Genomic DNA, 24,456 nt, shown 5'->3' on the forward strand with positions numbered 1-24,456 from the left:
AGGGACAAATATGAAATTTAGAATCCATCTCTAAAAATAATGGACATTTTGGGAATTTCCCCTTAACTAAATGTGTCAATATGAGTTAGCGCGACGGGTTCAGTTATTGGTATCTTTAACTCATTTATCTTTAATTATTGTCATTGTTTTTTATGTTATTAAAAATTGGTTCAGCATTTTATGTCAAATTTTAAAATTATATAAATTATATATATATATATATATATATATATATATATAAATTATAATTTAAATAAGTTATTTTCATTCATTCGTATTTTAATAAATTTGTAATAGTTTTAACTCATTTGTAGTCTAGTGGTATGATGCTTGGGTTATCCGATGAAAACCCAAGTTCAATCTTCAATAGTGTTATTTTCAGGGGCGGATTTAGAATGGGTTCCCCGAGTTCACGGGAACCCATTGATTTTCAAATTTTACATTAAATGGATATATAAAAAGTATTAGTGAACCCATAAAATTTTTAGAAGTGAACTCATATCAAAAAGTTTAAGATGGTGTAGTAGTAAACTTATTTAAATCTTCCTAATCTTTTAGCTTGAAAGGTCTGAAGTTCAAGTCTTTCAAATGCCTATTTTGATTACATATTTTTTTATTTTTGTTAAACAATCATTATGCTATTAGTTTGGGGTTTATTTGAAATGTCTCAAGTTCAAGTCTTTCTAAATCCTATTTTGGTAACTTTTTTTTATCTTTTTGGTAAACCATTATTGTGTATTTAGTTGGGGCTTTTAATAGCTAAAAAAAAACGTTTTCGCTTCTAATTATTTCCAAACATATTCACACATCACGGATCCACAACCCATTTATTCTATTTTTTTTTTCATTTTTAATGACCTTACGTGTGTTTTAAATTAACATATTGTTTTATTATTGTATCGTATTATATAATATTCTTCGACAAGGCCCGACCGGCCCGAAAAATTTAGCGTTTGGTTGTGTGAAATTTGAACACCGAAAAAAGGTGAACCCATAGGAAAAAAATCCTGGATCCGTCACTGGTTATTTTGGTGGATTATGACAATGAAGAATATAAGTTATGTCTTGTGTAAGGTTGTTAGTTTAAATCTCAAGCCCATGCGGGTTTTCGTCTCACCGTGTGTTATGCTAGAGAGTTCTGTTCTTGTGGTAGCACAAAGGCTGTCAAGTGGCAGCGGCGGTACGGTTTCCCAGAGAACGCCCAAGCCAAACTTTGAAGCCAGGGTGAGTTCGGTTAAGACGAAACATAGTTTGACCATAGTGGAGCAACTATCCAAATTTGAAAAATGCGGTGACCCTTTTCTCAACGGTAACAAACAAAAAATTGCCTAGATAATCTGAAAAAAAATGTCCTCCACATAACCCAACCCAACCCTGCAAAACCTCCAAACAACTCCAAATTTTATCAAATGAGATAGGTTTTATATAATTTACTATAAAACGATTACAATAAAGTGGCAGGCAAACGGGCAAGAAGCTGCTAAAAATTCACTTGTGATAAAAGCCCAAACGCCCGTTAAAAGGAATCACAAAAAATAATACCGGCCCTTCATCAGTTAACATGAAAAATAAGTGTTGATGTAACTGAAATCCGATCCACTACACAATAACTTTTTTGAGGTGTAAGATTAAGAAGCTAAAATGAAATCTGCAAGTATTATAATTAGTTAGAGCTTTGATGATCTCATTCATTTGAAGGATCTCATCTCCATGGCAATCGATATCCGAACCCTAAAAGACAGGTGATATCCATATACGTCTCAATTTCTGTTGATTTACACTACTTATCTTTATCAGTTGTATGTAGGTATATTGAATTTTGCAAAGATGTGACTACCGCGCCAAACAAAGCAGTTTTATCAGCTTTCTTTAAGGTTTGCTTCATCATTTTTTGATTTTTTAACTTGTTAATTGTTTTATTATATTGTGATATACTTTAACCTCAATTAGTATTGTTATGTTACACAGGCTGAATTAAAGAAATCAAACAATGAAGACTCTACCTTTGTGATATTTCTGGAGGACTTAAAAGGCGTTGACGTTAATCCCCTTTACAATGTGCTTGTTCTAATCGACGGTTCGGAGATAGACTCAGTTGACCTTCTTCAAAAGTCAACCTGCTCGTTAGAAGCCGACTCGGTTTTATTGTTATTGCAGGCCGTAAAGCAAAAGCTACGGGTTGTTGATCTTCAAGACAGAACGTTTGGCAAAGACTTTTTATTGTATGTCTTACACTTTATGTCACATACATTTCTTATTACTATTATTACATGCAATGGCTGGCAATTCGTGTCTTAACAGGTTGGAAACGACGCGCTTAACACAAATATCAAACATGAATACGACTCGTTTAACTACTTGATATTTCATGACTATAAGACAGTTTTAAGTTTCATGTACCAATATGGGAATATGATGAAGTCTAGCATACTAATTTCAATTATTTAAGAAAATAAAAAAATCACATACCGCACTTTTTTGCTTAACAGGTCTTATCGTGTCTTTAACAGGTACCCAATTGCCAGCCCCTAATATGCATCATTACTATTAATATTATTATTAAAATCAGTACGCGAGTTTAAGGCTAATCTATGACTTGTTTTTGTTAGGGGGCTCTCGATGGGAGGCTCAACATGCCAAACTTTAAACTTAAAGTTTTCCCATTTCCGGAAGGTGAATATGATCGGGAAGTTTATGCAAATGCATACTCTCAATCTTGATTTCAGTGCATCGTTATCCACCTTTGGTAAAGATTGCTTTACATGTATGCCGAAGCTTAAATGTTTATCTTTATGCGATACAAAAATATCCAATTTATGGACTACAAGTGCATCACTTGCAAAAATCCCAAATTTAACCGAACTTCGTTTTCAAAGCTGCTTATGTTGTGATGACACAAAAGCGTGCCCTAGATCCTCAGGGACAAAGTCAGATGAAAGCACGAGTTGTAATCTAGTTCATGAAACTGTAAGAGAAAGCATGGATTTGTTTTCCAATGCGGAAGATGAACTTTTGCTGTTACCTCACAAGCTACAAAAATCTTTGTTAATGGTCAGTGGGTGGGTATGCATGATGATCCGGACATGTTGGTTAGAAACCTGAGGAGGTTAAGAAGACAAGTGAGTATTAATCTTTATAATGCCATCAGTCTTGATCTGCTTTTGGTATTTATCATCTTTAATTTTTTTAGGTTTTTATGAACGCTGAAATTGGAGTTGTTCGAGATATTCGTTTGAAGGAACTACGAATTTATACCGATTATGGGCGTTGCAGTCGTCCACTTTTCATTGTTGAGAAGCAAAGACTTCTAATAAAAAAGAAAGACATCCAAAATCTGCAAGAAAGGGTATTCCAAATTTGTACTTCATTGAATTCTGCTTCCAGACTTAATTCATCTGTATAGTTAATAACTTGTTGTTTGTGTCCATTTTTCACAGGAAACCCCAGAAGACGGTGGCTGGGATGATCTTGTGGCAAACGGATTCATTGAGTATATCGATACCGAAGAAGAAGAGACTACTATGATTTCCATGACCATTAATGTAAGTAGAGAGGCAATTTCAACATTGGAACTGGTCAATTTGGGTTGTAAACGGTCAAAGGGCCGACTCTAAAAAAGTTAGCTGAAAGTTAAATGGATCGGACGTTTAAGACGTTACCCTAAACATATCTAATTTCTACAACCTCTTAACTGGATCATTTTTTTAATAACTTTTTTAATCACATTTAATATATTAGTTGTTTATGAAAACATAATTGGAATGTCCCATAAGTACCATGGTTAGTAAGTTATATTTTTTTAATGGATGTAGGATCTTATAAGCGCCAGGCTAAATCCAGACGAATCTTATACGGATACTTATACCCATTGTGAAATCCATCCATCATTAATATTGGGTGTTTGTGCATCCATCATACCATTTCCTGACCACAATCAAGTAAGCTTTTACATTGAAACTATACTTTAATTAGCACATTGATTTTTATGTTGGATAACTATAGTTTGCTCTTTTATGTGTAAAACAGTCTCCGCGTAATACATACCAGTCAGCCATGGGAAAACAAGCTATGGGGATTTATGCCACCAACTTCCAATTCCGTATGGTACACACCAACTTATCTTTTTCCTAAGAAGTTATATCCATGCGATTATTTTCTTACTATTTAGTTGCAATTATGTTTGCTTTAGGATACATTGGCATACGTTCTCTACTATCCACAAAAACCACTTGTGACTACTTGAGCAATGGAGCACTTGCACTTCAGACAGCTTCCAGCTGGCATTGTAAATATTTTAAATATGCATAATAAGATGTTCTAGTTTTATACGAACATCGTCCCTGAGTCTCTTTTTTCAGAACGCAATTGTGGCGATTTCATGTTATTCTGGATACAACCAAGAAGATTCAGTTATTATGAACCAATCATCAATCGATCGTGGGTTCTTCAGATCACTACTCTTCCGTTCATACAGGTCTCTTAATCAATCCAACTGACAGTGTTGTAAGTTTTACTAATGTTTTTTTGGCTCTTTAATAATTGATATATGCAAGTCTTGTCCAGAGACGTAGAACATAAATCAGGGACACTTGTGAAAGAAGATTTTGGCCGTCCTGATAGAGCTAATACCATGGTAAGCTTCATTTTTTTTTCCAATTGTTAACCCGTTTATGTTTAAACGGGTCTACATAGATATATGTACTCTTTCCGTCAGCCAACCTGCCCATTTTGCCACCAATTAAGGCTGTTTAATTTTTTTATAATTAATTTTTACAGGGTATGAGGTGTGGTTCGTATGATAAATTAGATAATGATGGTCTAGTTCCCCCTGTGAGTGCTTGTTTTTTGTGAATTATTAGATGGTATTTTCTTTCTTAGCTAGCTAAGGTTTGTTTTCCTGAAAACAACTAAATTATAATTTAGGGAACACGAGTTGGAGGTGAAGATGTGATTATTGGAAAAACAACACCTATTGCTCAAGATGATCAAGCCTCACGCTACACTCGTCGTGATCTCAGCACAAGCTTAAGTCACAGTGAAACCGGAGTGGTTGATCAGGTACGCTCCTGTCTTCTTTCTGGGTCAAACAGTCTTGACCTGACCTGCCCATTTCACCACTCACAGGTAATGCTGACTACAAATGGCGACGGGTTACGTTTTGTGAAAGTACGGGGTGAGATCCATAAGAATACCCCAAATTGGAGATAAGTTTAGTAGTAGACATGGTCAAAAGGGAACCGTGGGTATGACTTACACGCAAGAAGACATGCCATGGACCGTTGAAGGCGTCACTCCCGATATCATAGTCAACCCGCACGCTATACCGTCCCGTATGACTATTGGTCAACTTATCGAGTGTATCATGGGGAAAGTTGCTGCACATATGGGCAAAGAAGGAGACGCCACGCCCTTCACAGACGTTACTGTAAGTCACCTTATTGTTTTTAATTTGATTATAAAGAAATTAATGGTGTGGCGTTGACGATGCTGCAGGTGGATAATATCAGTAAGGCGTTACACAAGTGTGGGTACCAGATGCGTGGGCTTGAGACAATGTACAACAGTCATACGGGTCGGAGGCTTCCAGCTATGATATTTCTCGGGCCCACTTACTACCAAAGGTTAAAGCATATGGTGGATGACAAGATTCATTCGCGTGGACGGGGCCCGGTTCAGATTCTGAATAGGCAGCCGACCGCGGGGCGGGTGCGTGACGGTGGGCTGCGGTTTGGGGAGATGGAACGGGACTGTATGATTGCTCATGGTGCTGCTCAATTTCTCAAGGAACGGTTGTTTGACCTTAGTGATGCGTCTCGGGTTCATGTGTGTGAACGGTGTGGATTGATTGCGGTTGCCAATCTTAAGAAGAATTCTTTCGAGTGTAGAGGATGCAAGAATAAAACTGATATCGTTCAGGTGAGTTATTGGTTTAGTTTTATTTATTTACTGTTTAAAGGCCATGAATCGACTCTTAACGCGTATTTGAAAATGGTTACTTATGGTGTTAGTGTATGTATGCAGGTGCATCTTCCATACGCGTGTAAACTGCTTTTTCAGGAGCTCATGTCAATGGCGATCATGCCTAGAATACTTACAAAAGATGCTAAACAGGCAGAAGAGCAGCGCTTGACACGAGAAGCATATCCTTTACTAGATGTGGAATGAGACATGTCATGAGCCGAGCTCGAGTTAGAAACATAAGGTTCAAGGTCACTTTGATTACTAATTTGATTTTAGGACAAGTACAATTCCAGTTCTTTAGCTTGGTTGTATGAAATACCGCATATCACTTTCACTTCTGTTTTCGATGATTACTTTGTCGCAAAATATATTTTAGTAGTGAACTTAAAGGGGAAACGACTTGTAATATAACAAGTATACTTTTCCTGTGTAAACTGTGGATTGACTTAGTTTTAAGACAGCAACACAAAGACACCTAAATCACTTATCGCTAGCATATTTGGGATGATTCATAATAAACAAAACGAATTCTTCTTTTTTTTTATCGCCTTATTTTGTCTAATCTACTCTAATATTTCAATTTGTATCTTTTTCACATAAAGTGCGCTGCCATAGACACGAATTTGATGAATCGAATGGAGCCCTCTAAACATCGCAAAACAAACTCTTTTAAATTGCGAATTTTTCTATCCTTTCCTGAATTCCAAATGTTGCCATTGTTCGGCATTGCTACTTGACCAGCGTCGGACCATGTTCATCACCTTGTATTACATATGTTTTTCAAGTTGAGCTTACATCCGCGTTAACACCACATTTCTTAAATCGCGCTTTCACATAAATCAAAATGTTGATATCTTTAAGTTTTTAGTTGAAGATAAAACCACAATAACTGTTAATTTGCTTTACAAAGACCCAATACCAACAAAAGTTTGTGATTGACCATGAAGAAGCACAAGCCGAATCCGGATAGAGTCAGATCTATGTTTCAACCAGAATGAACTATAACACGAACTACAAGTAAGATGAAATCAGATCTCAGCTGTGTTCCTACAAAACAAACAACGTGAGACTCGCTACGGGAAGGACAAGGGGGGGGGGGGGGTCTTCCTGTAACCACCCTCCGGTGAGAATAAGTACTGTACTTTGAATGGAGAAAAGTACTAAGTACAAAGTAATTGATGTAATACGTGAGACTCAGCTGTGTTCCTACAAAACAAACAACGTGAGACTCGCTACGGGAAGGACAGGGGGGGGGGGGGGTCTTCCTGTAACCACCCTCCGGTGAGAATAAGTACTGTACTTTGAATGGAGAAAAGTATTAAGTACAAAGTAATTGATGTAATACGTGAGGAGTGAATAAATACCTCATGAAGATGATGAAGGTATTTATATTCGGGGATGAGGGAAGGTGATTTGTGGAGTTTTCACTATCTAGGATGTTCCTTTCTACCTGAATGGACACGTGTCGTGTGCTTATAGGACGTGACAGTCTGGCCACCCGTTCAGGGCGGTTACCAAGTGTCCAGCTGTCCTTCTTTCATTGGTTGATGTCACTGTCAGGGAATGTTGTGGTAATTTTCTAAAAACAATTTATTACAACCGCTCTTTCTTATCACATGGGAACTTTTTATTATTTCTCCTTCGTGTGAGGTTCCTTATGTGATCCGCGGATTCCTCTCACGGGTGTCTGTTGATGACCCGCGGGTTATATTGGTGATCCGCGGATAATTTCCTTAGCTTACGGGTTGTTTTACTACCCTACGTCTATGGACCACATCTAGATGCAATTAGATAACATATTTGTGAGATTAGAGGCCTTTTGAGTTTTGAGATATTAGACTGTCTTTCAGTGTTGCGATTAAATCAGCACATTCAACACTTATATATACTAGCAAATGAGGGTAAACATGCAAAACAAATATCAAAAGGATGTTAAAGGAGACAATTGAAGGAGCCATTAACATCGTCGGAGATACAATGGAACGATGCCCGAGGTGAGGGCTATTTAATTTTAACAGCATCTCATCCATTAGTTTTAGCGGTGTCTTGAAATTGTAAAATTATTGTTGTGTCCATTTAAAATGCTTTATATGTAATATATAAAATATAGATATAGATATAGATATAAAGCATGATTAAATTTGGAAAACATTTTTTTATCAAAATAAAAATGTTTAAGGCCGGTAAGTTTGAATGTATTTGTTGTTATGGACTGGGATATTTGCAAAACCATATTTTGTATTTCTTATTTTTGATGTTTATTTAATATTTTATGTTTATCTAGTTAGTTTTATTTTAATTAGCATGTATAAAAAAGGGGATGGTGGAGATGCCTACATCTCATGTACTTAGTGATTAGGATAGGTGAAGTAGTTGTTGCTTTTCATATAATGCTATAAAAGCCATTAGGTTATTTTATATTTTTATGCAGAAAGTTTGCTTCAATATTTCTAGTCTAGCTTATCTCTTTCTCTCTTTTCTTGTAAAGAAACCACATCATTTGTTAATATGTTAATTTTAGTAACTTATTTATATTTTTCATGTGAAAATTATACACAATTACGAGCTAACTTACGGTATTTTGTTTGTAAACTAGTGCAATTGCTCGTGTGTTACTGAGAAAATTCGTTCGGTTTCGGTTCAGTTTGTTAGTATTGATTAGAAGTGTTCAATATTTTAAATCGGACTCGAAAAGCTAGAAATTCGATTCTAATTGAATTCATATTTGAGACTTCGAATTCAATTTCCAAACATTCGAATTCGATTTAGAAATTGAATTACGAATCAAATGAATTTATGTTTATTGGATTTTAATAATCCCTATTGACTGGTATTGGCTGATAGTAATCCCTATTCATTTTATCACTACTAGCGGTCCCAAATTTAAAAAAGGTTGGCCCCCAATGGCCCCCGTTAAAAATGCCTTAACGACGTTATACTTTTTTTTGAATTTCAAACTAATGTTTTAGGATTTTTGATCGGAAAGAGGATATGAGTCGATTGATGTAAAACTTCGTTTGAAACGGTGCTCCAAAATGACAAAACAATGCCTTTAATTCGGGTTTTTGAACTTACAATTAACAAATATCAAGTCGCCTGGATCACCGTTTCAATCTAAGTTTTACACCAATCAACTCGTATCTCCTTCCGATCAAAATCCCTAAAACATTAGTTTGAAATTCGGAAAAAAAATATAACGCCGTTAAGTCATTTTTAACGGGGACCATTGGGGACCAATTTTTTTAAATTTGGGACCGCCAGTGGTGATAAAATAAATAGTGATTATTATCAGCCAATATCAGTCAATAGAGATGATTAAAATTCAATTAACCATGAATTTAAGATTTTAAATTTGATTTAAAATTCAACATGAAAAGAACTTCTAGTGATTTTAATTATATTTGGGCTACTAATTATAACTCAAGCCCAAAGTCCATTATCCTAAAATCTAAAGTATATCTCCTAACCTATATCAAACAACGTTTTTCAAAGTTCTAGTGTTCTATCCTAATTTCTAACTCCCTCCATGGCCGGTTCCTATAGGTTTTCAACTCGTTAGTTCGCATTTTGCAACAGTAAGTTTGTAGATCACTGATTCGCAAATCGCTACTTTAGTAATGTATTAGCATACTTTAAAGAAAACGAAAAACCGAATCACCATAAAACAAGACAAAACTGATATTATCTACAAGGAGTCCACGTGGCAGTGTATGAATCCGACTGAAGATCTATTTTATCCACAGATATTCCACGTGGCAAGATGCTATTGAACGTCTAATAACCCATGCAATCCAGAGCCACTTGAATCTATCCTCCCCATCACAACATATATCAAAAGTCACAAAACACACCACCACCAATTATTGATTCAACATCACAATGGCCGCAGCAACCTCAACCATCGTGGGCTTGGCCACCTCCTCCCTCTCAGTTAACCGCAAGCAACCCACCTTAAATTCAGCCTTTTTGAAGCCTCCAACAACCGCTAGGAACCCTTTTAAGGTTTCACAAGCTTCAGGTGGCAAATATACCTGGTAATTATTTAAACAATAGATGCAAATTGACTTAACCGTACAAATAGCTAGCTAGAGTAATTCTAATTATTATTTTATGGTTTTTGAATTAGAGTAATTATTATCTGTATCGGATCCCTCTAACTATATATGTATATGCTATTTTATGTTGTTAGTTTTGAAAGAGACTGGCTACGCACAGACTTGAATGTGATTGGGTTCGGGTTGATCGGGTGGCTCGCACCGTCGAGCATTCCAGCAATAAACGGTGACAGTTTGACCGGACTATTCTTTGGGAGCATTGGAACCGAGCTCGCTCACTTTCCCACCCCACCTGCCCTCACATCCCCCTTCTGGTTAGTTCAATTCCAGTTTCATGAGTTATAGCATTTAGTATATGATCGTTCAAATGCGTTTTAATACTTAAATTAGGGAGGGTTACAGCGCGTAAACGAGTCGAGCTGGATACTTGACTTGCTTATTATCTATCAAATTTTTAATTACATTATTGATATAAATACATATATAACAATATATACAAAAATATATTTTATTTAGTTATTTTTATTACAACTTTATATTTTTCATATATATTAATACTGATTATGTAGTTATTATATTCATTATATAAAATAATTTATTATATTTATAAAAGTAATAGGCTTGTTTAAAATTGTGAGCCCAACTATTAAAGTTCTGTTTGGTACGAGGTAATGGAATGGACGATAGAATGGAATGAACGTGGTAATGGAATGGAATGAACGTGATAATGAGTTATTACCATTCCAATGACATGTTTGGTTACTACATTGAAATAAAATGAATGATTGTTTTGTGTTGTTTGGTAGGTAGAAAAAAAAAGAAAAAAATAAAATTAAAATGGTAGTAAGTGGTGAAAGGTAGATGGCGGTCGTGGCATTGGTGGGCAGTGATGGTGGTGGCGGGTGGTGGTGGGCGACGAGAGATAATGTTGGTTGGAGGTGGGTGGTGGAGGTGTCAGGCGGTGGGCAGTGGTGAGGGTGGACGGTGGGTGGTGGTGGTGAGGGGCGAGGGCAATGGTTGATGGTTGCGGCATGCGAGTGGAGGTGGTGGGGGGCTGGCATTGATGGCGATGGTTGGTGGCGGTAACGGCGGTGGTGGACGACAATGGTGGCGGCGGCGGCGACGGTTGGTGGTGGGTGGCTGGCACTGATGGCGGTAACGACGGCAGTGGACGACAATGATGGTGGCGGGGCTGGTGGTTGGGGGGTGGTGGTGGGTGGTGGTGGAGGGAGGGTGGTGAGGCTATCCGCTATGGTGGGGGGCTTCGAAGCCCCTTAACAGTGCCACGTCAACGCCTCGTAAAAAACGGGGCATCGAAGCCCATCCCGCTATGGTTTAATGCCCCTTGGGCGCCCCAATATATATGCATATATATGTATATGTGTATGAGAGAGGAGAGAGAGAAAGAGCTAGAAAAGCGCCGGTCGTCAGAACGGCTCCACAAGCCTCCGCGCCCGCCTTCACCGCGTCCCCTGGCGGTGTTCCACCTCCAACAGCGCCCTTTGTCCCCCTTGAAGGCGCCCATAGCGGATAGTCTGAAGGTGATGTAGGGTGAAAGAGGGAATGGAATGGAAAAAAAACATGGGGTATGGATGGAATGTGATTGGGGTGTTTTAGAGGGAATTGAATGGACTAGGTAATGAGTCATTCCATTTCTTTGATCAACCAAACACGCTTTTCTCCATTCCTTCATAATGGGTCATTCCATTCCGTCCTCCATTCCTGCATACCAAACGCTACCTAAGTTTAGTATCTAAAGTTCTAGCGGAGGCTGTTTATTTAAGTTTGGCTTTTTTTAAAGTTTTTAACGAGTGGATTTAAAGAAACTCACAAATGCTTTGGACGTTTGGTTCTCTTATACAGTTAGATCATCTTAGATTAGAAGGTTGAAAATTTAGTGTTTTGTTTTTGGTAATTGACAGGTTGTGGTTGGTGACATGGCATTTGGGACTATTTCTATGCCTTACTTTTGGGCAAATTGGGTTCAAAGGGAGGACCGAAGATTATTTCGAGAAGTAAAATCCATGTATCTGAAAATATTCTGTTTCAGTCCCTCATCTTTGTTGTTTGTGTAATATCCCTTCTGAAATTCATGGATTCTCTAATCTTAATTATGGTGTAATATATCTCGCCTGTTCCATTGAAATCGCAATGGCTTAGATGCAACTATATCCCTATATATCGTTGGCAGTTTTAATTAACATAATAATACAGACGTATATATATGAATAACTAAAATCTTATGATCAGTTATTGTTCTAGATTGGTGTAGACAATTTAATAATTTGTATTACTTCTTATGTAATCTTTAATTGATTATGCAATGGTTGTACAAAATATATGGTGACAATGAGTCAAAGAGTCAAGATTTGCAGTGTACCTTCTTAGTGTCGCTAGGATTACAGGGTATACAACGTAAAACTATATTTATGGCAATACAAATGCTAAAATTCACATTCCACATGACAAAGATGAATTATGCTAAAATGAAACCATAGATTCAAGTTTATACGTTATGGTAAGAAAGTAATATCCTAAGATAAAGAAGAAAAAGAAAAATGTAACACTAAACCAATATAGATAACATACAATTATGTTATTCTTCATTCAGTTATGATTTTTATCGTAATTTTTTTTCTTAATGTTAGATTTTGTAAATTATATTATAAAAGAACAAATTCTTATTGTTATCCTTAATTGTCTATAGTGACATTAAAAATATCCACAATCAATTACATATATACAAAAAAAAAATTCAAACTGCTAAATGCAACGTCATCAAAAAGGTCTTGGGTTCAAGTCTTTCAAATGATGAAAATTTGCAGCTAAACATATAAACAATAAAGCAACACATTAATAAACAAACATTTAGTTGAAATATGGTCTACTAATCAAAAGTAAAAGTCTCAAATAGATGTTGAAACCAACAGATTTAATTTGATCTAAATTGCAAAACCAGACAACAAAAATAATAGGCATATAGCTTGATCAAAAGCTCATCAATAAACTAATCGAAATTTGAAGAATTCAGTTCCCACACCCTAGTAGTCTTTTAAGCCAAGCAACAAAAACAACAACTTAATATATATACATATATATATATATATATATATATATATATATATATATATATCACCATACCTAAAAAAATAACATTAATCCAATAAGCAAACCAAAATACAACAGTGACTCTAAACACCCACAATTAGGTTAACATAATAATCTATAGTTCCATTAGCCTTTACCAAAAATTCAAAATCCAAGATTAAATCCAAAATAACCGATGATCAAGCTTCATACCCCACTGGGCTTTGGCACACACGTACTCCACGCGCTAACAAGTCGCAAAACGAAACATATCAGAGTGACTAATCCTAGAACTCCCAAAAGTGTAGAGCCCATTATTTTCCAAAGATGGTTTGTCTTCTTGACACACATGACACATAAGACCAAATAACCATTGACAAACAATATACTTGAGTTGCTTAGGATCACCACAAGCATCTTGTAATTTCTTTTCAAGATCCAGTAAACGACCATTGCTATAAAAATACCCGCAACGCCATTGATCACAAAAGTCGACCCCAAAACCAGCATCCATATCCTGCTTGTGGAATATTTGGCGAGGAACATGTTATACATATGCTCTAGAGAAAATATAACTAACTCAAGTTCTGCTACCCACATCGACTCAATAGGATCCATGTGGCCACAAGCAATATATAGTTGATGACCAATAATATTTGGTGGTCTCCGGCGAAGTTGAGCATGCATAGGGTGGAGTTCACGGCAAAAACCACGGTGATGTATATGACGTCAGCCAGCTCTTCATAGTTCTTGCGCTCCATTGCTTGATGGCTAGGTATATAAGCTTTAGTTATTAATAGATTCACAAAACACAAGACTATATATGGAAGCACGCGTAATATTAATTAGTACATTCGTATTTTGACAAGTTAATTATTATGAATATAAATAGAAAATATTCTTCTAAATTAAATCATAAGAGGATCTTGAAAATATGTGTGGGAGCTTTTATTTTAGAAAAGGAAAATATGTGTGGGAGCTTTTAAAATATTAGAAAATGTGTTTTATACTTTTTAGAGTATGATTCTCAGTGGTTGTGAGTGGATAAGAGATAAAATGTTACTGTTCATTAGTAAATTTGAAGAAACGTTGTTCACCCTCTATAATTTTTTAATGTTTGTTGAAAGTGATTGTGAGTGAAGGATAACAAAAAGTTAATGACTACAAAGGTATCAAAAAATATAATTTAATTGTGTTTGTTAGTGTAATTATTAAAATGGAGGTAAGAAATCTGTCTGGAATACTCTAAAGCAACTAGCTAAAGAGGCGATGGTAAAGAAACAAAAATTAAATCAAATTTACACAAATCATCGTAGTCCAACATGCCCAATAATAAGTCTAGTGTAGGTGTTAGGCGGTGGATCAATCATAGGCATACTTCGACTCGGACCTTTAGCAATTAAGCATCTCACTTTGGGCTTAATCACTTACCAACTTACACCTCCCATCCCAACATCCTGTGCAACACCTTTTGGGCTCGTTGCTGATTCTCCAACAACTACAATCATCTTGATTCTGGGATCTTTGACTCGGAACTAGGGTTGGCATATCGTGTATACCCGTACACAATAAGACACGAACACGAAATGGGTATACCTGTACACGACACGAAAACTTTTCGTGTACTTGTATCCTAAACACGAACACGAACCTGTTAATACCTGTAATACACGATAATACACGATAAGAGCTGTTTAGTAACACATATTTGACAACCTGTTTAGGGAATAGTAGGTAGGTAAAGATTAATAACTTACCAAGTAAGAGGAAGCACCGGCGGGGGGCGGCGGCTCTGACAGCGGAGAGGAGAAAGTCCGGTGAGAAAGTGGTGGTAGCGGAGGAATCACCGGCGGGCGGAGAGGGGCAGCAGAGGCGAGGGAATCAACGGAGAGGGGTGGCTGGCGGAGAGGGGTTTGTCCAGAGAAGTGTGGTGGCGATGGAGTGAATGTGGATATCTGAAATCTGAATGTGGAAAGTAGAAACGTGAGTTAGGGTTTGGGGATAATAATAGTTTATAATTATAATATTATATATATATTTAATTATAAAAATTTAACCAGCTACTTACAGGTACTGTTTAGACACGAAAATTAACAGGTAAATTCGTGTCTACCTGTTTAGTACACGAAACCTGTTAAGACCTTACTGTTACCTGTTAAGGTCGTGCAGGTACATGTCGTATATTCGTGTCTCATGTATAAATTGCCAGCCCTACTCGGAACTGAAGCCACCACACCACATGTATGAAGTCAGACACGTATGATATTTATGAGTTCAACTTAGTCCGAACATGTTTAGGTAGAATCTCTTTAGCTAAAGGAAACATTCCAGAAAAAAAAAGAGAGAGATTATAAACATTTCAATCAGAATTTAAATTTTATACTTATCCATTTATTAGCATGTCGTCGACTCTACGTTAGGAGTTCGAGACGACATGTTTCTTAACTCTTTGCCTTCCCGCCATGTTTAGCTCAAAACTCGTCGTCTCGCCGTCATGTTAGCTCAAAACTCATTCTCCCCGCCATGTTAGCTCAAACTCGTCGCCTCGCCGCCATGTTAGCTTAAAAAATAATTTAATAAATCTTGTTACTTAAACATTATATCTAAACAGGTACACTTAAAATGATTTTGATGGTATGCATGAGTTCTCTTAATCGTATTATTACCCAAAAACCAATATACAAGAATTTAAAAACCAATAAAATTAAAAACATTTAGATATTTTTTAAATCAGTTTAGAATCCATGTTTGTAGTAAAGATAAGGTATATTTTTTTAGCTAACATGGTGGGGAGACGATGAGTTTTGAGCTAACATGACGGGGAGGCAAAGAGTATTGAGCTAACATGACGGTGAGACAATGAGTTTTGAGCTAACATGGCAGGGAGACGACGAGTTAAGAAACATGTCATCTCGAACTCCTAACGTAGAGGCGACGCCATGTTAAAAAAAGGGACAAATATGAAATTTAGAATCCATCTCTAAAAATAATGGACATTTTGGGAATTTTCCCTTAACTAAATGTGTCAATATGAGTTAGCGCGACGGGTTCAGTTATTGGTATCTTTAACTCATTTATCTTTAATTATTGTCATTGTTTTTTATGTTATTAAAAATTGGTTCAGCATTTTATGTCAAATTTTAAAATTATATAAATTATATAAATATATATATATATATATAAATTATAATTTAAATAAAGTTATTTTCATTCATTCGTATTTTAATAAATTTGTAATAGTTTTAACTCATTTGTAGTCTAGTGGTATGATGCTTGGGTTATCCGATGAAAACCCAAGTTCAATCTTCAATAGTGTTATTTTCAGGGGCGGATTTAGAATGGGTTCCCCGAGTTCACGGGAACCCATTGATTTTCAAATTTTACATTAAATGGATATATAAAAAGTATTAGTGAACCCATAAAATTTTTAGAAGTGAACTCATATCAAAAAGTTTAAGATGGTGTAGTAGTAAACTTATTTAAATCTTCCTAATCTTTTAGCTTGAAAGGTCTGAAGTTCAAGTCTTTCAAATGCCTATTTTGATTACATATTTTTTTATTTTTGTTAAACAATCATTATGCTATTAGTTTGGGGTTTATTTGAAATGTCTCAAGTTCAAGTCTTTCTAAATCCTATTTTGGTAACTTTTTTTTATCTTTTTGGTAAACCATTATTGTGTATTTAGTTGGGGCTTTTAATAGCTAAAAAAAAACGTTTTCGCTTCTGATTATTTCCAAACCTATTCACACATCACGGATCCACAACCCATTTAGTCTAAATTTTTTTTTCATTTTTAATGATCTTACGTGTGTTTTAAATTAACATATTGTTTTATTATTGTATCGTATTATATAATATTCTTCGACAAGGCCTGACCGGCCCGAAAAATTTAGCGTTTGGTTGTGTGAAATTTGAACACCGAAAAAAGGTGAACCTATAGGAAAAAAATCCTGGATCCGTCACTGGTTATTTTGGTGGATTATGACAATGAAGAATATAAGTTATGCCTTGTGTAAGGTTGTTAGTTTAAATCTCAAGCCCATGCGGGTTTTCGTCTCACCGTGTGTTATGCTAGAGAGTTCTGTTCTTGTGGTAGCACAACGGCTGTCAAGTGGCAGTGGCGGTACGGTTTCCCAGGGAACGCCCAAGCCAAACTTTGAAGCCAGGGTGAGTTCGGTTAAGACGAAACATAGTTTGACCATAGTGGAGCAACTATCCAAATTTGAAAAATGCGGTGACCCTTTTCTCAACGGTAACAAACAAAAAATTGCCTAGATAATCTGAAAAAAAAATGTCCTCCACATAACCCAACCCAACCCAACCCAACCCAACCCAACCCTGCAAAACCTCCAAACAACTCCAAATTTTATCAAATGAGATAGGTTTTATATAATTTACTATAAAACGATTACAATAAAGTGGCAGGCAAACGGGCAACAAGCTGCTAAAAATTCACTTGTGATAAAAGTCCAAACGCCCGTTAAAAGGAATCACAAAAATAATACCGGCCCTTCATCAGTTAACATGAAAAATAAGTGTTGATGTAACTGAAAGCCGATCCACTACACAAAAACTTTTTTGAGGTGTAAGATTAAGAAGCTAAAATGAAATCTGCAAGTATTATAATTAGTTAGAGCCTTGATGATCTCATTCATTTGAAGGATCTCATCTCCATGGCAATCGATATCCGAACCCTAAAAGACAGGTGATATCCATATACGTCTCAATTTCTGTTGATTTACACTACTTATCTTTATCAGTTGTATGTAGGTATATTGAATTTTGCAAAGATGTGACTACCGCGCCAAACAAAGCAGTTTTATCAGCTTTCTTTAAGGTTTGCTTCATCATTTTTTGATTTTTTAACTTGTTAATTGTTTTATTATATTGTGATATACTTTAACCTCAATTAGTATTGTTATGTTACACAGGCTGAATTAAAGAAATCAAACAATGAAGACTCTACCTTTGTGATATTTCTGGAGGACTTAAAAGGCGTTGACGTTAATCCCCTTTACAATGTGCTTGTTCTAATCGACGGTTCGGAGATAGACTCAGTTGACCTTCTTCAAAAGTCAACCTGCTCGTTAGAAGCCGACTCGGTTTTATTGTTATTGCAGGCCGTAAAGCAAAAGCTACGGGTTGTTGATCTTCAAGACAGAACGTTTGGCAAAGACTTTTTATTGTATGTCTTACACTTTATGTCACATACATTTCTTATTACTATTATTACATGCAATGGCTGGCAATTCGTGTCTTAACAGGCTGGAAACGACGCGCTTAACACAAATATCAAACATGAATACGACTCGTTTAACTACTTTATATTTCATGACTATAAGACAGTTTTAAGTTTCATGTACCAATATGGGAATATGATGAAGTCTAGCATACTAATTTCAATTATTTAAGAAAATAAAAAAATCACATACCGCACTTTTTTGCTTAACAGGTCTTATCGTGTCTTTAACAGGTACCCAATTGCCAGCCCCTAATATGCATCATTACTATTAATATTATTATTAAAATCAGTACGCGAGTTTAAGGCTAATCTATGACTTGTTTTTGTTAGGGGGCTCTCGATGGGAGGCTCAACATGCCAAACTTTAAACTTAAAGTTTTCCCATTTCCGGAAGGTGAATATGATCGGGAAGTTTATGCAAATGCATACTCTCAATCTTGATTTCAGTGCATCGTTATCCACCTTTGGTAAAGATTGCTTTACATGTATGCCGAAGCTTAAATGTTTATCTTTATGCGATACAAAAATATCCAATTTATGGACTACAAGTGCATCACTTGCAAAAATCCCAAATTTAACCGAACTTCGTTTTCAAAGCTGCTTATGTTGTGATGACACAAAAGCGTGCCCTAGATCCTCAGGGACAAAGTCAGATGAAAGCACGAGTTGTAATCTAGTTCATGAAACTGTAAGAGAAAGCATGGATTTGTTTTCCAATGCGGAAGATGAACTTTTGAATGTGTTTCCTTTTGGTAGTTATAATAATCCGGCTCATGATATGGTGAGTGAATCCGATGAGTCAACGGATAGCGAAGTTGACTTTTCAAATACTCGTCGGGGTGTCAGCTTGTTGGAAGATTTCGCTTATGGATCAAGTGCGTGGAACGGGTTGCTTGATCTTCCTAACGAGGTAAGTTGTACTTTGTCTAATAATCGGGAAAATTGCACGAATAGTCTCTGTGGTTTGACCATACTGCAAGTTTGGTCCCCGGATTTTTAATGTTGAAAATATATTTATCTTATATACAATGGTAAATTGTTTTATAAAATATCAGATTTTTCCTTGGGGATCAGAAGATACAGAAGAATCATGGTCAAATTCATCCATATCAAGGCCTGCTTCACATATTTCCAAAATAAAACATATTTCTTATCACCCTTCACCAATATGCTATGAAAAACATTATAGAGACTATTTAATAGCTTCATTTCCCAATCTTAAAACGCTGGATAACCGATCAATCACAAAACCTGATAAAGATGGAGCTGCAATTATCTATTCAGATAACTTTGAATATCTACCATACGGAAGAACAAATAAACAGAGTGTTGCTACAATCCTGCAAAACCGTGAGATTAAAGGGAAAAAGTCGAATAATTATTATACAAGATCTCTCGGTGCTTCAAAAGTTGGTTGTGCAATATTGCCTTCTTTGCATCCAATTTCTATTACTGCCAGCTCAGTATCAAGTAATAGTGTTAGAAAGTTTCGTCCCCGACAATTTGAGTACCATCCTGCTAATGAAAATCTTATGGCTATTGGGACTTTGGATGGTGAAGTTGTCGTTGTTAATCATGAGAGTGAAAAAATCGTACGGTATATTCCGTCACATGGTGCCATGAATAGTGTTCTTGGATTATGTTGGCTTAAAAAGTATCCAACTAAGGTAAGTCTTGGACATATTATACTTCAAATAGTTTCAGGGGAAATTGTGAAAAAAAAAATTAAGAACTTTGGTGAAATTTGCACTTATGTCCCTCTAAAACTTAGAAGATACGGTACGTGGATTTATCATTACAAAAAAAGTCCTTTTTTGCATGATTAAATCCTTCGACTCTTTCAGATTTAACAAAAGGCCTTTTTTTATACTTGTGTATGCATTAAATGTACATCTATTCAATTTCTTTTCTTCTTTTTGTAAGCCTGTAAACAAACCAAACAATGAGCATGTTCGTGTTCGTTCATTTAACTTTAACTGAACAAACATTCGAACACGAACAACTAAACGAGCGAGGTTTTCTTGTTCGTGTTCGTTCGTTAAGAAATTAAGTATGTTCGTGTTTATGTTTGTATTCGTTTATGTTGTTCGTTAATAGTATAATGAATGTGAACGTAAACGAACAAACATAATTGAGTATAGATGAGCGAGCATAACTAAGCGAATACCGGTTAAAAGTAAACATGAACATAAATATGTTGAGCCTAAAAATTTATTAAAACTAGACTAAATTGTAATGAGCCTAAAAAAGATAGATGACTGTAAATAAATGAACTTAAACAAATGTAAACTAACAAACATAAGTGTAAACAAGCTAAGATGAACAAACATAAACGAACAAGTGAGGCATGTGTTCATGTTCGTTCTTTTGACTAAATGAACAACAAAACTTGTTCATATTCGTTCGTTTGTTAAATAAACGAACATAAATGTACTTCCCACTGAACGGTTCACGAATAGTTCACTGAGCGTTCGGTTCGTTACTTCGTTTACAGGCTTGTCTTTCTGTCATTTGATAATTTAAAAATGTTAACAGTTCTCTCACTTTCCAGCTTATTTCAGGTTCAGACAACGGTTTACTAAAATTATATGATATTCAACAAGTTCCTTCTACAAATAATGGCATTTACACAAGTGGCACTTCGGTTTCCTTTGATGAGTTTGACCAGTTGACTTCTGTCCATGTCAACTCATCGGATGAATTGTTTGTTGCCAGCGGGTACTCAGAACATGTTGCTTTATATGACATCAGCACTGGTAAACGCGTGCAGGTGTTCACTAACATGCACCAGGAACATATTAATGTTGTTAAATTTGCAAACCATTCCCCGTCTATGTTTGCCACATCATCGTTTGACCATGATGTTAAAATGTGGGATTTAAGGCAAAAACCGATTCACCCTTGTTACACAGTTTCTAGTGGTCAAGGAAATGTAATGGTTTGTTTTTCTCCAGATGATCATTATCTTCTTGCATCAGCTGTTGACAATGAGGTAAATAATTTCAGCATTTATAAACTACATATTGTTAAATATGGTTATAATTTATAAAGATTAATTTGCTTGGTAATTGTTGTAGGTTAAACAACTGTTGGCTGTTGATGGAAGGCTTCATCTGGACTTTGGTATACCTGCAACGGGTAGCTCTCAAAATTACACTCGTTCCTATTACATGAACGGGAGAGATTATATTCTCAGTGGAAGTTGTGATGAACATGTGGTGCGGATTTGTTCTGCCCAAACGGGAAAACGGCTTAGAGATATATCATTAGAGGTAAATGCTGATGTGGATATTATTATCGTACTGCTAGTTATAAACTTATTGATTTATTAAAAGTTGATAGTTTGGCATCTTATTTATCATGTTAGTTTACATGCACATGTCATGTCGTATTTAATACCTGTTTTTTAATACAAGTTTAAAAAGATCAGTTTTCGAAATTTGTAAATAGTCTTTTTTTTACATTTGGCACATCGTATCCCGTAGGTGGGTTGATTAATGAACCTAAACATGACCCGTGTTACCTATTTATCTAAATGAGTCAAATGGGTTGACAGGTCTAAATGGGTTGTAATGAAGTTGTAAAGGGATTGTAAATTGGTTGAATTTATTATAAACCTTAATATATGTTTTGTTATAAGTTTAAATGGTTTACATAGGTAACCCAAACATGACCTGTTTAATTAAATACGTTTTAAAGGTCAACCTGAGCACGACGGCCCGTTTAATCAAATGGGTTAAGATTTAACCATTAAATAGGTCAACCCAAAGAATCAAACGGGTTAAACAGGTGAACCTGAGCACGACCAGTTTAAGTAATTGGGTTAAACAAGTCAACCCGAATAAAACGGATTTGACATCACAACCCAAAACCTGATTGTGTTTGTGTTGGGTTTGTGTTAGGAATTGACACCCTAGGTAAAGGCACATAAAATGAGGTTGGTTGCTAGAATCGATGATAACTTGAAATACGATATCTATTTTGCGCGTTGTTCAAATAAACTTTAGGGACTTTATAGATAAATAAACAAATTAAGTTTGATGACTTGAATACACACGCAAAACATATGTTCTGTATTTTTTTAATAAAATTGAAGTTTGACTATTTAATGAATCAAGGAATTAACTTTAGGATGTGAAAGCGTGCAGGGTTTTTTCATAAATTACTATTTATGAAAAACAAACATGTTTTGTGGTTTGTTATTAGTTTTAATGTTTGCTTGGTTGCATGTATGCAGGGAAAAAGTTCTGGGTCCTCAATGTTTGTGCAGTCTTTAAGGGGAGACCCGTTTAGGGTGAGTTTTTCTTTTTTTATTTTTGATGTTAAAATGTTAGGAAAGTGTATACAGAAATAATGTTAATTTTCTTGAATTGGAAATTTATGTCTTCTGTTTTCAGGATTTCAACTTGAGTGTATTAGCAGCCTATTTATCTCAAAGCTCAAGCCCTGAAATTGTGAAGGTTGACCTTTTTTGTAAACTTATTGTATTATCTGTTGACATATGTATAAGAGTTTTGACTTGGATAATCGCAGGTCAACATGTTGACATCCAAGGATGCTGATAAAGAATCCTTGAGTGATGAGCATTCTCCCTCAGCACACAGTTTGGGAGGAGCGTGAAATCAAATCGTGTAAATCTGTTGTAGGATTAAATCATATACCGTAAGTATGTGAATGGCGTGTTTTGTTTGTACAATTAGTTAATGATTCATGTATGCATGTATGTATATGTATGCTTTTAAGAAGGTTGTATGTTGCTTATGTAAATCCTTTACGTTATGATTGTTTTCATATCAACATCATTATTTTGAGCATAGAATGATGAAGTTGAGAATGGGAAAAGGAATATAGATCAAAGTTCTTCACATAATTGCAATGGCATAGAAATGTTGGATTATATGGTGATCCTAATTGGGGCGGATGTGGGCTTCTTGGGTTATAAAAGTCCTTGGGTTGGCCCTAAATGGCTCATTTTGTGTGGCCTTTTCTATTCTAGTTCATTTGGTTCATAGGCCACCAAAGTGCCATAATAAACACATGAGGTTACTTTATAAGCTCTCTTGTAAAAGTTATCAAAGCAATGCAAAAGCATTCATTGTTTAATAATCTTGCAGTCTTATAGGAGTTTAAGTGTCGCCCATGGATTCATTGGAGGGCTACTACGTTAAGCAAAAATGTAGGTATGAAGGGTGGGGAAGGAATCGTAGTGAGTCCATCAAGGAGCTAAGTAGCATTGAGGCATGTTCAAAGATTTGGCAGGATAAAACGCAGAGCTGTTTATAACCCGAGCTAGGGACACAAGTTGAAGATTTTTTTCATAAGTTTTAAGTGTTGGGAATGGAGTTTGGGGATCTAAGGATGACTTCAAAACTATATGTATAAGAGCTAAAACCGATGGTCGGAAGTGAGATCTCTAAGCTACGGTTGGAGGTGGAGAGTGAGTAACCAAAGTTCAAGAATGATCCCAAGTTAAAAAGTGGATGCCAGTCACAAAGATAATAGAGCATGCATGCATGAGGATAATCACATTCCCCTAATCCCTCTTATCTTAATAAGGTCAAAGTGTTCCTTAGGATGCCCGTTTAATACAAGTGTATGCAGGGAAATATTTAGCACACACATGTATTTTTTATTTTTAAACGGTCATTTGGATATGCGACATGTACCTGTAAACTAATTTACTATATCAAATCATACCGTTTAAAAATATTTTCTGTTGTAATAAGAGGGAATGTTTAATATTATGTTTTGTAAGGAGTTAATATATAACAGCATATATGGTCAATAGCTGTTGATACTATTCAACTTTCTGGAACAACTAGGTTTCGTTATTAACTTTACTATATTAAATCATAAATCACATTAATTTATACTATGATCTTTTGTAGTTCGAGCAAACATTAAATATTATGTTCTTTATAAGTACTAAAGAACAACATATATGGTCAATCGATCATTCATACGCAACCTCCGAAGTCTTATTAATACTACCAAGCATTCTATAGAAACACTAGTTTTATTATCATATAACATGTCAAATGAAAACACATTATTTATGGTTAAACTTTCATCATAATATTCTGCTTCATCATCCACCCTAATAATTTTCC

At 35.7% G+C, this 24,456-nt stretch overlaps 2 protein-coding genes and 1 pseudogene across 2 annotated transcripts; all 3 read left to right on the forward strand.

Moving 5' to 3' along the window:
• The first annotated feature begins 1,710 nt into the window (after positions 1-1,710).
• LOC143601970 (DNA-directed RNA polymerase II subunit RPB2-like) lies at positions 1,711-6,165 on the forward strand (annotated as a pseudogene).
• Positions 6,166-9,840: 3,675 nt separating this feature from the next.
• LOC143600569 (photosystem I subunit O-like) lies at positions 9,841-12,127 on the forward strand. Its single transcript, XM_077078224.1, has 3 exons — positions 9,841-9,995; positions 10,151-10,330; positions 11,939-12,127. The coding sequence occupies exons 1-3, from the start codon at positions 9,841-9,843 to the stop codon at positions 12,033-12,035; spliced, it is 432 nt and encodes a 143-aa protein (XP_076934339.1). The 3' UTR covers positions 12,036-12,127.
• Positions 12,128-17,777: 5,650 nt separating this feature from the next.
• LOC143601325 (protein DWD HYPERSENSITIVE TO UV-B 1-like) lies at positions 17,778-23,048 on the forward strand. The gene is made up of 10 exons (XM_077078769.1): positions 17,778-17,809; positions 17,875-17,941; positions 18,036-18,289; positions 18,677-19,256; positions 19,402-20,013; positions 20,898-21,338; positions 21,424-21,618; positions 22,584-22,640; positions 22,744-22,806; positions 22,880-23,048. The coding sequence occupies exons 1-10, from the start codon at positions 17,778-17,780 to the stop codon at positions 22,964-22,966; spliced, it is 2,388 nt and encodes a 795-aa protein (XP_076934884.1). The 3' UTR covers positions 22,967-23,048.
• Positions 23,049-24,456: the final 1,408 nt, after the last annotated feature.

The sequence above is a fragment of the Bidens hawaiensis genome, unplaced genomic scaffold (genome assembly GCF_021521415.1).
Source record: "Bidens hawaiensis isolate Kalapana, Puna unplaced genomic scaffold, B.hawaiensis_p1.1 tig00001960_1, whole genome shotgun sequence".
Classification (NCBI taxonomy): domain Eukaryota; kingdom Viridiplantae; phylum Streptophyta; class Magnoliopsida; order Asterales; family Asteraceae; genus Bidens; species Bidens hawaiensis.

Coding starts and splice junctions, on each gene's coding strand:
- LOC143600569 (XM_077078224.1), top strand. CDS start 9,841: ATGGCCGCAGCAACCTCAACCATCGTGGGCTTGGCCACCTCCTCCCTC. Junction 9,996..10,150: donor TCAGGTGGCAAATATACCTG/GTAATTATTTAA, acceptor TTATGTTGTTAG/TTTTGAAAGAGACTGGCTAC. Junction 10,331..11,938: donor GCCCTCACATCCCCCTTCTG/GTTAGTTCAATT, acceptor GGTAATTGACAG/GTTGTGGTTGGTGACATGGC.
- LOC143601325 (XM_077078769.1), top strand. CDS start 17,778: ATGGCAATCGATATCCGAACCCTAAAAGACAG. Junction 19,257..19,401: donor TGCTTGATCTTCCTAACGAG/GTAAGTTGTACT, acceptor ATAAAATATCAG/ATTTTTCCTTGGGGATCAGA. Junction 21,339..21,423: donor CATCAGCTGTTGACAATGAG/GTAAATAATTTC, acceptor TAATTGTTGTAG/GTTAAACAACTGTTGGCTGT.